The sequence below is a fragment of the Lepus europaeus genome, chromosome 5 (genome assembly GCF_033115175.1).
Source record: "Lepus europaeus isolate LE1 chromosome 5, mLepTim1.pri, whole genome shotgun sequence".
Taxonomy (NCBI): Eukaryota; Metazoa; Chordata; class Mammalia; order Lagomorpha; family Leporidae; genus Lepus; species Lepus europaeus.
The window spans coordinates 518,014-532,029 of NC_084831.1; the positions used below are offsets into that span (position 1 = coordinate 518,014).

The following is a 14,016-nucleotide window of genomic DNA, read 5'->3' on the forward strand; positions in this document are numbered from 1 at the left end:
GCTGGATTGGAAGAGGAGCAACCGGGACACAAACCAGCACCCATATGGGATGCTGGTACCTCAGGTGGAGGCTTGGCCTACGACATCACAGTGCCAGCCCCTTCTTGGTGTCTTTAAAAAAGTTGTAGGGGGGCCAGCGCTGTAGTGTAGCAGGCAAGGATGCCGCCTGCAGTGCCAGCATCCCATAGAGGCGCCGGTTCGAGTCCTGGCTGCTCCACTTCTGATTCAGCTCTCTGCTGTGGCCTGGGAAAGCAGCAGAAGATGGCCCAAGTCCCTGGGCCCTGGAACCCGCGTGGGAGACCTGGAAGACACTCCTGGCTTCAGATTGACACAGCTCCAGCCGTTGCAGCCACTTGGGGAGTGAATCAGCGGACGGAAGACCTCTCTCTCTCTGCCTCTCCTCTCTGTGTAACTCTGACTTTCAAATAAATAAATAAATCTTTAAAATAAAAAAAGACTTTTTTTATTATCTGAAAGGCGGAGTGACAGGGAGAGGTCTTCTGTCTGTTGGTTCCCTCCCCAAATGGCTACAACAGCTGAGGCTGGGCCGGGCTGAAGCCAGGAGTGAGGAGCTCCATCTGGCTCTCCCTCGGGTGGCAGGGGCCCAAGCACTTGGACCACCCTCCGCAGCTTTACCCAAGCCATTAGCAGGGAGCTGATGGAAGCAGAGCAGCTAGAACCAGACCTGGTGCTCTGATACAGGTGCTAGCAGGGGTTTAACCCACTGCCTCGCAACGCCAGCCCCTGGACGCTCATCTTTAAACAGCTTTTCTGTCCTCAACTTAAAAGCTGCAATCAGTGTCCAAGGGGAGCGAGGCAGATAACACACAGCAATGTAGTGGCCACGAGCACAGTACAAAAAAAAATCTCCCAGTTCTGGGCAAACAGTTCACATAGATTCAAGTAACAAATTACACAGAAAAATAGAATCCCCCAGACAGTCCTAGGCCAAGTGTCTGGGTCTATAACTGGTGTTCACTGGGCCAAGTGAGACCCAAATTCACTCTCAACCCCCTCACTCTGTAACCACCTGTCCTGAACAGGTAACACTTGCCCCGACCGCCACACCCCAGGACACCGGGACACCGGGCAGCATGCACTACGCACTCTGATTTGGTTCTTCAGCTGCTCGGCCTCCTGCCGCAACTGGTCGAGTTCACTCATCTTCTGGCGCACGTGCTCTTTGTTGCCACCTCAAAGAATCTGGGATCTGAAGAAGAAAAAACACAGCACAAAAACAACACTTACTCTTCAGCGGCATACAATGTGACAACGCCTACTAACACGTGGTTGAAAATGTGGTGGTGGCCTGAAGACACTGGTCAGGAAAGGTTTTCTTTTTCTTTTTTTTAAATTTATTTGACAGGTAGAGTTATAGATAGTGAGAGAGACAGAGAGAAAGGTCTTCCTTCCATTGGTTCACCCCCCAAATGGCTACTACAGCTGACACTGCGCCGATCCGAAGCCAGGAGTCAGGTGCTTCTCCTGGTCTCCCATGCGGGTGCAGGGCCCAAGCACTTGGGCCATCCTCCGCTGCACTCCCGGGCCACAGCAGAGAGCTGGACTGGAAGAGGAGCCACTGGGACAAGAACCCAGCGCCCATATGGGATGCCGGTGCCGCAGGTGGAGGATTAACCAAGTGAGCCACGGCGCAGGCCTCAAGAAAAGTTTTCAATGAAAGGTCTGGCCACCCACAGAACACGAGACAGCGTTCGAAAGCCCAGGGTCACTGCTCCAGGAGACAGGCCGCAGTGGCAACGTGGCCACCCAGCACCCCAAAAGCAGTAACCAGGGACCCAGGACCAGTGGAAAGATGCCCAACTGCTCACACTGTACCCCTGAAAGGACACAAGAAAGTGTCTTCCAGCAGTCCTGTGACTCAGGGACAACGCATCAGTTCTCCCACCAGCACAGGCCTGGGGTCCCAGAGGCTCGGAGCCCTCCGAGGCACCGGCCGAGGCTCAGGCCCAGCACACGTCCTGCACACGCTCAGCTGGTCAGTGCTTCTGCAAACTGTCCAGTGGAACCTTGCTGTCCCCAAGAGAACATCTTAAGCCACAGTGGTATTTCTTTCTTGTTTAAGATTTATTTATTTATTTGAAAGGAGAGTTAGAAAGGGAGAATGAGAGGCAGAGAGAGCTTTTCCATCTGCCCATTCACTCCCCAGATGGCTGCAATGGGAAGGCTGTTCTAGGCTGGAGCCAGGAGCCAGGGGCCAGGAGCTTCTTCCAGGTCTCCGACATGGGTGCAGAGGCCCAAGCACTGGGCCATCTGCTGCTGCACTCCCAGGCACATTAGCAGGCAGCTGGATCAGAACTGGAGCAGCCAAGACCTGAACCAGCACTTTAACCCACTGTGCCACCACGCCAGGTCCGACAGTGGCATTTCTGACCCAGGTCTTAGCTAAATCCATCCCAAATATGACGAGAGTATCACAAAGCTGAAGACAGAATTGCCAACATCTTTAACCACTAATAATAGAATTAGCTCCATAAGCAAATGCGCTTATGCAAAGACCTTGATTTTCTAGGTCAGTCATACAAGGTAAGAAATCCACCACCACCGATTTTGTGTGAAAGTCAAAGGGCTGGGGTCAGGACCGCAGTGCGGCAGGGTAAGCTGCCACAGCCCACACCGCTGTGCCACGTCCCTCTTCAGAGGCCGGTTCAAGACCTGACTTCCAGGGCTGATGTGGTGGCGTAGTGGGTTAAAGCCATGGCCTGCAACGCTGACATCCCATGTGGGCATGGGCTCGCGTCCCAGCTGCTCCACGTCCCGTCCAGCTCTGTGCTGACGGTTGAGAAAGCAGCGGAGGGCGGCCCAAGTATTTAGGTCCCCACCACCCATGTGAGAGACCTGGATGGAGGTTGCTGGCAGCCCAGACCTGGCTGTATGGCCATTTGAGGAGTCAGCACATGGAAGATCTCTCGCTCGCTTGCTCGCTCTCCCTCTGGCCCCCCTAATCCTTTTCCTTCCTCTCTTTGTCTCTCCTTTTATGTCTTCCAAATAAATCTGTAAAAAAATCCAGGGCTAATACAATACTGTTCACATATTTAATTAACAACAGCTGTCTGCTTTCCTGGAAGCCAGCTGCACGGCACACAAACTCCGCTGCTCAAGTTTCTAGTCAGCTTTCCTATCTGCACGCAGGCATTCAGAACCATCGTGACTTTACCTAAGTTACAGCCGCAACACAACACCAACATCTCTCCTCATAAAAAGAACCTATGAAGTGTGAGAGGTCTTGGTGTGGAGTGGGGGAGACACCTGTGCCCCCCCAGCCGCATCTTCCCCAGCCGAGAAGCCTCCAGTGGCGGCTGGCGGGAGGAAGCGCAAGTGCGTGGAACCTGTGGCACGCCCACCTGAGCGTTCTCAGTCCACAGAGCCCCTAGGAGAGGCCACAAGGCAGGGCTGGGAGGGCGGCACACTGACCAAGACGCCCGTCTGACCAAGATGCGGCACACGATGGCCCAGACGCCCGTCTCTCAAGCTCGGCAGGAAGCGCTTGCTTTCAAGCTCCACAGTGGAGCCGGCCTCAGCCTCCGGGGGAAGGGAGCACACAGATATGAAGCAGTTTGTCCTGATCAGACCCTTAAAGGTTCCTGGTTTTCACACACAGATTCTAAGGACTGCAACATATCAATATTAATGTGTGAAATAATAAAAGTGCCAACAGAATACAAAGTAGCGTCAGACCGGACTCAATCCAGGAGTCCCGCCTGGCCCTCCAGCTGCCCCTCACCTGTATTTTATCAGGACAACCGTGCAGTGCTGGGGGAATTTATTCCAGCAGAACTTCAGTCTATAAGAAGCTACTAGAGGGGCCAGTGCTGTGGCACAGCGGGAAAAGCTGCCGCCTGCAGTGCCAGCGTCCCATATGGGCACTAGTTCAAGTCCTGGCTGCTCCGTTTCTGATCCAGCTCTCAGCTATAGCCTGAGAAAGCAGTAAAAGATGGCCCAAGGCCTTGGGCCCCACACCCGCATGGGAGATTCGGAGGAAGCTCCTGGCTCCTCGCTTCGGGTTGGCACAACCATCTAGGGAGTAAACCAGCGGATGGAAGAACTCTGTCTCCCTCTCTGAGCCTCTGCCTCTCTGTTAACTCTGCTTTTCAAGTAAATAGATAAATCTCTTTTTTAAAAAAAGCTACTATGTTCCATCTTCCCAAAGTCAGTGTGAAGAAAGAACAGTGAGTTTTGTCATGGGCACAGAGCAGTTCAGCTCATCTTTACACGCGGGGCTCAAAGAACAGCGCCTCAGACTCAGGTGACGTCCAGAAGCCGCAGAAGCCCTGTGGCTGGGCTGGTGCTCCACACAGAGGCTCGCGTCTCAGGGTTCGGTGGGAACTCCTGACCTGGTCGGTGCTTCTGTTAACCAGACATCTCCTCACACGGCACAGAATACACAGACGACCATCGTGCCGCCGCAACGGCCGGGACCAGAGAAATGAGCTTCCGAGAAACCAAAGCATTCAGAGTGCGAAGCTCCACGGCTCCGTTAACCCAGGGACCAGGCCCCGCAGACACAGCAAACACCCACGCCGGGCCTGCTCCCTCTGTAGCACACAGCAGAGCTGACGCTGCCTCTGGTCACAGCGCCCACGGCAGCGCCCACACGTGAGCCTCAGGTGAAGACTCAGTATTGATGTTTTGTTGATTTCTAAGAGCAAGGGCATTCCTAATCCTACTAGCAAGAGAGCCAGGCTCCTGTGGACTCTCAGTCCACACACAGACCAGCGGCAAACAGCAGTCTGTCGTCAGGCCCTTGAGACGTTCACATGAGACTAGAAAAATCACAAATGCCTCATGGATCCCTCTTGCTCACTGTCTACGCATGGATTAGAACTTTAAAAATTGGTTCTAAAGTTAAACATAAAGGAGTCTTTTGTGGTGGCCTCTGCTTCCACACTGCGTGCAAGGTCCAGCTGCCCGGAGGAGGGAGGCCTGGTCGTCCTCCAGCACAGCAATGAGCCCGACACGGAGCAGAGCTCCCCGGCTCCCCCCAAGCCTCTCGGCCACCTCCGTGGACAGGCTCGGGCTGGGCGGTCACACACACAGCGTCGCTGTGTCCACTCACAGGGCGCCCATGCAAGCCAGCGAGAGCATGTCAGCACAGGTGGCTGTGGGACACACGGGAATGGCCGGCCGGTTCTCTGCCTCCATGCGCCCTCCACACAAACTCTGCTCAGCCCCACCCTCACCAACAGCCAACAGGTTCTGTGGGCCCAGGAACCCAGGAGGACTGCCCTCTTCTGTCTACTTCCCAGTTTCAACGCCTTTCACAGCCCGTGACAAACTGTCGCCCATCACCAAGGACAGCAACGAAAGCTGCAGGAACCTGGGCGATGCTTTCATACTTAACAGGGCACACACATGCATCCAGTCATCTCTGCGTGTAAAACAACAGAAACATGCAGCTGAAGACAAAGAGCATTTCTAGCAGGGCTTCTGGTCAAGCCTTCCTACTCCGGCTGCAGCATTGGTGACACAGCTCACAGGACCGAGGACGAGACAGAAGCCGTACTTACATCGAATCCCGTCTGCTGTTCTCTTCACGCGCCTGGGTCCCCAGGCCTTCTGGAAACCCCATCGAGTCTCCCCCTCCTCGGGGCCAATGTCACAGCTAAGCAGGGGCCGTGCTGACGCCGCGGACCTGGCGCTCATCCTCTAAGCCGGGGCCTGCTGAGGCCCCAGGTCTGTTCCTCCTGACCCACTTTTCCTAGGAACTTTTGTTCAGCCCTTCCCTGCTGGAACTACTTCCCCAGAAACTCGACAGCTCAAAGCAAGGGTGGGAGTCTCCTGGTGACACCTGCTGTGACAGGGCGGAGGCGGCACGTCCCTGCAGTGTGGCCCTCCACATCCACAAAGGGCACTCCGGAGCCCCAGTCATCATCACCAGCAACAGCTCTCGAGACACAAATGCCCAAACTGGTGTGTGAGGTAAACACCATTCCAAGTTCTGCTTCTAAAACTTGTAAGAAATACGACTTTTGGCAAATCAGCAAATCACTTTTCACTCTGTTCTACTTATTGCAAACTAGGAATGGTGTCATCTCCATCACTTGGCTCACAGGAAAATTGAATAAGACATCGGATCAGAAAGTGCTCCGTAAGCCTCTCAGCGAGTGAGCCAAGCCCAAGGGCAAGGGCCCAGGGCACTGGAACACTCACGTGGGCCCCTCCAGCCAGCAGGCCACTCCTGCAACCCCTTGTCGCAGCCATGGCACACACTGGGCCCCTCATGCCACACTGCCCTGGACAGCGGCTGCCCAGTCAAAACCCCTGCTGAGCCCTGCACAACTACGAATGGGACGGGGAACTGTCAGATACCTGTCTCCTCCCAGGACCAGGGTCGCAGCAGGAGGAATTTCAGTTTAATCTGCTCGTCTACTTGTCTTCCATTCCCAAGTCCAGGCCAATCTCCAGGACCAGGTATTGAGCAGGAAGAATTTGTTTAATCTGCTTGTCTATTTGTCTTCCCTTTCCAAGTCCAGGCCAATCTCCAAAACAAAGCACGGCACAAAGCCCGGAGGTCCTTCCTCCTCCACCTGCTCCCCACAGCACTGCAGCAGCACAGGTAGCAGGACAGACAGACACTGCACCTGAGAGGAGGCACACAGCCTGCTGCGCCAGGCACCTGGGGCCTCGAACAGCAGTGAGCAGGATAAAGACAGCGCAGGTGGAATTCTAGTTTGAAGGGGAGCTGCCCAACAGTAACCCAGGAGGAGCCTGGCACAGCAGTTAAGAGGCTGCCCAGGGCGCCCGCGCCCTTCTGGAGCTTTGGCTCAGCTCCGACTCCAGCTTCCTGCTCACGCACACCTGGAAGGCAGCAGTGAGGACTCAGAGTTGGGCCCCTGCCACCCAGGGGAGACCTGGATGGAGTTCTGGGCTCCTGGCTTCAGCCTGGGCCAAGCCCAGCTGTTGTGGACATCAGGGGAGCGAACCAGCTGACAGAAGATATCTCTGTCACTCTGCCTCATAAGTAAAATCAGTCTTTACCCAGGTGAACCAAGTGGTGGCTTCAGAGGGTGAGACGAGCACAGGCTCGAAGGGGCACAGTGTGCTGGGGCAGAGGAAGGGTGGTTCTGGTGGTGGTTAGGACACGGCACCGGGCATCCTGTACGACATTTAAGAGGTCTTTATCATCTAAAGGTGCACACAGAAATATTTAAGAGTAAAACGGTACGTCTGACACTGCTTCAAAACAACCCAGAAAGGGCAGACATTCCGATGCAGCCGGCCGCCACCGCGGTCCACGCACATCCCGCATCCCGGCAGTGGTTCAAGCCCCAGCTACTCCGCTTCCTGCCAACGTATCCTGGGAGGCAGCAGAGGATGGCTCAAGAGCCTGGGATCCTGCTACCCACAGGCAGGACCTCCTGGCTTCTGGCTTTTTGTTTTGGCCCAACCCAGCCCTGGTATTCTGGGCATTTGGGGAGTGAACCAATGGAGGCAAGAGTTTTCTTTCCAATAAACAAATAAATCAACCTAAACAAACAAAAGACAAGGATGGAAAAGGTGGGGGCACACAGAGCAGTCAGTGATGGGATGGTAATCAGTTTGGTGATTTTTCTATGTTTTAACTCTCCTATGCATTTTTTAATTGGTGGGTACTTTAGATGTGGATTCAAACTCCAAACGTGGAAGGGGTATTTGGTCTGGTGATTAAGAGGTCTACACCCCACACTGGAGAGCTTGGGCGTGGCTCCCAGCTCCTGATTCCAGTCTTCCGCGGGAGACCCTGTAAGGCAACCGTGACACCGCAATCCCTGGGTCCCTGCCACCTCCATGAGACCGGACTCCTTGCTCTGACGTGGGCCAGCTTTGGCCATTGCAGGCGTTTCGGGAGCAAACCAGTGGATGGAGCTCTGTGTGTCTGTCTCTGTCTTTCCAACTCTCAGGTAAGTAAACTAAAAAAATCTTTTAAGTCCAAATGTACCGAGATATTTTTTTAAAGAACTACTTATTTCTTTATTTATTTGAAAGGCAGAGTTACAAAGAGGCGGAGGCGGAGGCGGACAGAGATTTCTCCCACCCACCAGTTCACTCCCCAGATGGCTGCAACGGCCAGCTGTGCCGATCCAAAGCCACGAGCCTGGAGCTTTTTCCGGGTCTCTCACGCAGATGCAGGGGCCCAAGGACTTGGGCCATCTTCCACTGCTTTCCCAGGTGATAGCAGAGAGCTGGATCAGAAGTGGAGCAGCCGGGACTCAAACTGGCTCCCGCGTGGGATGCTGGCATTATGGGCAACAGCTTCACCCACTACGCCACAGCACTGGCCCTGTATATTATGTTTTGACAATTTTTCTACAATGAACCATATTGCCACTTTAGCTTGCTGCTGCTTCTTTTCTTAATCTGACTTACTTGTTTTATTGATTTGAGAGACAGAGCACTCCCACCCACTGGGTCACTCTACAAATACTGCAACAAGTTGGGCTGGACCGAAATGGCAAGCCAGGAACTCAGTCCAGGTCTCCCATGGGAGCAGAAGGAACCCAACCCCTCCCAGGAAGAAGCTGGAACTGGGAGTGGAGTTGAGACTCAAACCAGGCACTGTGACATGGGAGCAGGTGTTCCAACCACTGCAGCAAATGCCCCCACCCCATCCCATGCTGATGGCTTTGTAGATCCAAGTCTAGTACTTTTCAAACTTATTTGAACAACTAAAGGGTTGGCCTTGGAGCTTAAGTATCCATTTTAAAAGTGAAAACACTAATATTCAGGAATATTCTTTTTAAATAAAAATATTTACTTATTTGACAGAGTTAGAGAGAGGGAGAGACAGAGAGAAAGGGAGAGAGGGAGAGCAAAGGGGAGAGGGGAGAGAGGTATTTTTCCATCCTTTGGTTCACTCCCCAAGTAGCCCCAAGAGCCAGGGCTGACCCAGGCTGAAACACAAGCTTCTCTGGTCTCCCATATTTAAAGGGAGGGGCCCAAACACCTTGGCCATCTTTGGTGCTTTTCCCAGGCCATTAGCAGGGAGCTGGATCGGGAGTGCAGAAGTCCAGGACACAAACCGGTGCCCATATGGGATGCTAGTGTTGCAGGTGGTGGCTTAACCTGTTGGGCCACAGCCCCAGCCCCAGAAGTGTTTTCTTAATTCTCTATCAGATTTCCTGCGTCTCTCACCAGATCTCAGTTCCCGGGATGCAGCTCACTTTCAAGTGCGTGTCAGCTCTGCACCACAGCCCAGGCCACCTCCTGCCGCATTCCAGTGCCCCTCCTGGCTTCTTCCCTCCCAAAGATCCTGGCCACGAGCTGTGCAGGACTCAAACTGTGTGGCAAGAGCAGAAATCCTCACGTGCAGGATGCAAGGATTCATTTCTTTTAAAAGTGGTAAGAACCACCAGGGTCTCCCAGGGCGCCAACTCTGGTTCCTGGTGAGCAGAGTGTGGCCTGAATCTGTTCCTTTCAACCCTAACTGTAAACTCAGCCCACAGCAGGCACCACCACCCCAAGGTGGAGAAGCTGGGAGTACGACTCACACCCAGCAGCACAGGAATTTCTCCTAGGTCTTGCTTTTTATTTTTATTTATTTATTTTTTTAAGATTTATTTTTTATTTATTTGAAAGAGTTACAAAGAGAGGTAGAGACAGAGAGAGAGGTCTTCCATCTGCTCATTCACTCCCCAGATGGCTGCAACAGCCGGAGCTGAGCCAATTCGAAGCCAGGAGCCAGGAGCTTCTTCCAGATCTCCCACGTGGGTGCAGGGGCGCAAGGACTTGGGCCCTCCTCTACTGCTATCCCAGGCCATAGCAGAGAGCTGGATTGGAAGAGGAGCAGCTGGGACTAGAACTGGCACCCATATGGGATGCCGGTGCTTCAGGCCAGGGTTTTAACCCACTGCGCCACAGTGCTGGCACTAGGTCTTGCTTTTTAACACACAGACTGTGATCCTTGAAACCCAATGAAGTCTATTGAATATTTTAAAGATTTATTGACCTATTTGAAAAGCAGAGTTACAGAGAAAGAGAGAGAGGTAGAGACAGAGAGATCTTCCATCTGTCTGTTCACTCCCCAGATGGCCACAACATCCAGGGCTGGTCCAGGACAAAGCTAGGAGCTTCATCTGGATCTCCCACGTGAGTGCAAGGGCCCAACACTGGACATCTTCAGCTGCTTTCCCAGGTGCACTAACGGGGAGCTGCATTGGCAGTGGAGCAGACTAACCTGAAAATGTGCCAATGTGGGATGCCAGCGTCACAGGCAGCCGCTTCCCCACTGCGGCACAGCACCAGCCCTACTGTGTCACTGAGCAGTGGAAGCAAGGGCAGCCATTTGCTTCCTGATCAGGTTTAGCTTCATTACGTTTGAACCCAAAAGACTATAATTCTGCTAAGAATCAGCAGCGTTACTGACACCCTGTCCATCTTGCTCAAACCTGCTGACTGAGCACCTTCTGTGGGGCGGCGACACTGGTGGAAAAGGCTCCCTGCACTTGGGCCACCGTCACCTGAATTCCTAACAACCTGAAAAACGCAAGGTAGGTGTTGGGGTTGCAGCACAGCAGGTTAAGCCAACACTGCAACTCCAGAATCCCATCTGAGTGCTGGTTCAAGTCCCGGTTGCTCCACTTCCCATCCAGATTCCTGCTAACACTTCTGGGAAAGCAACGGAAGATGGTCCAAGTGCTCAGTCCCCTGCCACCCACACAGGAGATCCAGATGGAGCCCCCGGCTCCTGGCTTCAGCCTGTCCCAGTCCCAGCTCTCCCTCATTCTCTCTCTTTCAAATAATACACTCTTCCTAAAAAGACAAAGTAAAAGTGGCATAGAATGTGCTCCCAGCCTCAGCCATGGCTCTGGGAGCCCTGCTCTGTGACACTAGGAGGCAATGAACACAGGAAGAGAAAGCCGCACCACTGCCCAGCGCGCAGACGCACGGAGCAGCCAGAGGTGGAATCCAGCCTCCCTTTTTAGGGACTGCTTCAGCAATCCCAGACTGGCTGAAAGGTCAGTGGATCAAAAGCACAAAAAGTCCGGCGCCGTGGCTTAACAGGCTAATCCTCCACCTTGTGGCGCCGGCACACCGGGTTCTAGTCCCGGTTGCCCCTCTTCCTGGCCAGCTCTCTGCTATGGCCCGGGAAGGCAGTGGAGAATGGCCCAAGTCCTTGAGCCCTGCACCCGCATGGGAGACCAGGAGAAGCAACTGGATCCTGGCTTCGGATCAGCGCGGTGCGCCAGCCGCAGCGGCCATTGGAGGGTGAACCAACGGCAAAAAGGAAAACCTTTCTCCCTGTCTCTCTCTCTCTCACTATCCACTCTGCCTGTCAAAAAAAAAAAAAAAAAAAAAAAAAAAAGCACAAAAAGAAAAATTCACTTCTTGAACCACCTGCTGCTCCCAACATGGCATCCAGACCCGCTCTTCTGACAACGCTGGAACACAAAGTGACCACTGGGCAGTGTCCATCGGACAAGGTGCTGAGACTCCCTCCCTCCAATGCAACACTGCTGTGCACGTCCTCAGATTACGCCCTCCCCGACGGCCACGGGCCAGCAGACCGCGCCCTGGGCTTGGGTGCTTTCCAGCTAACTTAGCTCACACCTCTCTTCCGCCAGGGCTGTCCGACAGAAACACAGCACGAGCAACACAGGTCGTTCTTAATTTTCCTGTAGTCCTAGTAAGAAGAAAAAGGTGGAGGACATTTGGCCCACCAATTAAGACACCTGCATCCCACACCAGAGTACCTGAGTTCAACTCCCAGCTCTGGCGCCTGACTCCGGTCTCCTGCCAAGGTGCACCCTGGGAGATGGCAGGTAATGGCTCAAGCACTTGAGTCCCTGTTACTCATGTGCGAGACACACTTAGTTCCTGGCTCCTGGCTTTGGCCTGGCCCAGCCCAGCTTCTGTGGGTATTTGGGGGAATGAACCAGTACACGGAAGATTGCTCTAAAATAAAAGTCAATGGTTTTTTAAAATCAATCTTATATTCTTAAAAAGTGTGAAGAACAGGTAACGTTATTTTAAATAGTTTATTTAAGCCAATATATCAAAAGTTATCTCAACACGTATGCAATATGAAACAATGGTTAAGGAGGCATTCCTCACACACTTGTCAAGCTAAGTGGTGACATCCAGTGCACACTTTACATGTGCCACGTGGCCAAGGCCACCAGCCTCCTTAGTGGACAGCACCGCTACAGCCTGTCCAGGCCTGAGAACCCACAGAAGCTCCTCCCAACCCCACCGTCTAACAGGGAGGAACCAGGCTGCTCCAGTGACCAGGAGGGATAAGGGACCCTCCCCGTCTCCCCGGTGTCAGCTCATTCACAGGAGCTGCACACAGCAAGTCCCAGTGCAGCCAATTCAGAGCGAGGCTTCCCACATGACTGATGGATCCACCCGTCCGGAAGGAGGACCTCTCAGGGAGAGGTGGCAGGAAAACGGAACACACAAAGGCACGGGCAAAACTCCAAGCACCTTTCACAGGAAGACTTAGCCCTATCTTGCCACCTACACTCCACTATGTAAAAATCTTCTGCGTGGGGCCGGCACTGTGGTGGGTTAAGCTGTCACCTGCAGTGCTGGCATCCCATATGGGCACTGGTTCCAGTCCCAGTTGTTCCACTTCCGATCCAGCTCTCTGCTATGGCCTGGGAAGGCAGCAGAGAATGGCCCAAGTCCCTGGGCCCCTGCACCCACGTGGGAGACCCGGAAGAAGCTCCTGGCTCCTGGCTCCTGGCTTCAGCCCTAGCACAGCACTGGGTGTTGTGACCATTTGGGGAGTAAGCCTGCAGATGGAAAATCTCTCTGTAACTCTACCTTTTACATAAATAAATAAATCTTAAAAAAATTATTCTGCGTGTAACACTTACTTCTACAAGCTGCAATGGCCAGCACTGGTCCAGGCTGAAGCCAGGACCAGGACCTGCATCCAGGTCTCCCACATGCGTGATGGGGACGGGGGCCCAAGCACTCGGGCCATCTTCCGCTGCTTTCCCAGGTGCATTCGCAGGGAGCTGGACTGGTAGTGGAGGAGCTGAGACTTGAACCGGCGCCCACACAGGAAGCTGTTATTACAGGCAGCAGCTTTACCTGCTGCCATGCCCCAGCACCGGCCCCTCAGACGAACGGTTTTGAGATTCATCCAGGTACAAGTCTTTATATGTGTGTGTGTGTATGTGTACACATATTTATTGATAAGTAATTATTTATATAAAATATTTATTTATTTGAAAGGTAGAGTTAGAGAGAGAACAGAAAACCATCTGCTGGCTCACTTCCCAAGATGGCTCCAATATCCAGGACTGGGAACTCAAGCCAGGATTCATCTGGGTCTCCCACATATCTTCTGCTGCCTTCCCAGGGACCTTAGCAGGGAGCTGGATTGGAAGTGGACAGCCAGGACCAGCTCAAACCAGTGCCCACATGGGAAGCTGGACTTGCAGGGCGTGGCTTTATCCACCATGCCACAGTGCCAGCGCCCATGTGGGATGCTAGTATTTAATGGGGTGACCCGTGTGGGAGGTGGCACTGCAGGGGGGTGGCTTTATCCACCGTGCCACAGTGCCAGCGCCCATGTGGGATGCTAGTGTTTAAGGGGGTGACCCGTGTGGGAGGTGGCACTGCAGGGGGGTGGCTTTATCCACCATGCCACAGTGCCAGCGCCCATGTGGGATGCTAGTATTTAATGGGGTGACCCGTGTGGGAGGTGGCACTGCAGGGGGGTGGCTTTATCCACCGTGCCACAGTGCCAGCGCCCATGTGGGATGCTAGTGTTTAAGGGGGTGACCCGTGTGGGAGGTGGCACTGCAGGGGGGTGGCTTTATCCACCGTGCCACAGTGCCAGCGCCCATGTGGGATGCTAGTGTTTAAGGGGGTGACCCGTGTGGGAGGTGGCACTGCAGGGGGGTGGCTTTATCCACCATGCCACAGTGCCAGCGCCCATGTGGGATGCTAGTGTTTAAGGGGGCGACCCGTGTGGGAGGTGGCACTGCAGGGGGGTGGCTTTATCCACCGTGCCGCAGTGCCAGCGCCCATGTGGGATGCTAGTGTTTAAGGGGGTGGCCTGTGTGG

The 14,016-nt window shown here is 53.8% G+C and overlaps 1 protein-coding gene across 3 annotated transcripts in view; it reads right to left on the reverse strand.

Annotated features, from left to right (window-relative positions):
- The window catches only part of GNB1 (G protein subunit beta 1), a 73,979-nt gene that overhangs the window by 25,836 nt on the left and 34,127 nt on the right, over window positions 1-14,016 (reverse strand). For all 3 annotated transcript variants that reach the window (XM_062190303.1, XM_062190302.1, XM_062190301.1), the window contains one exon: window positions 1,108-1,210. In XM_062190303.1, coding sequence (XP_062046287.1) covers window positions 1,108-1,164 — 57 coding nt within the window. In that variant the 5' untranslated portion in view covers window positions 1,165-1,210. The remainder of the gene's footprint in view (window positions 1-1,107; window positions 1,211-14,016) is intronic.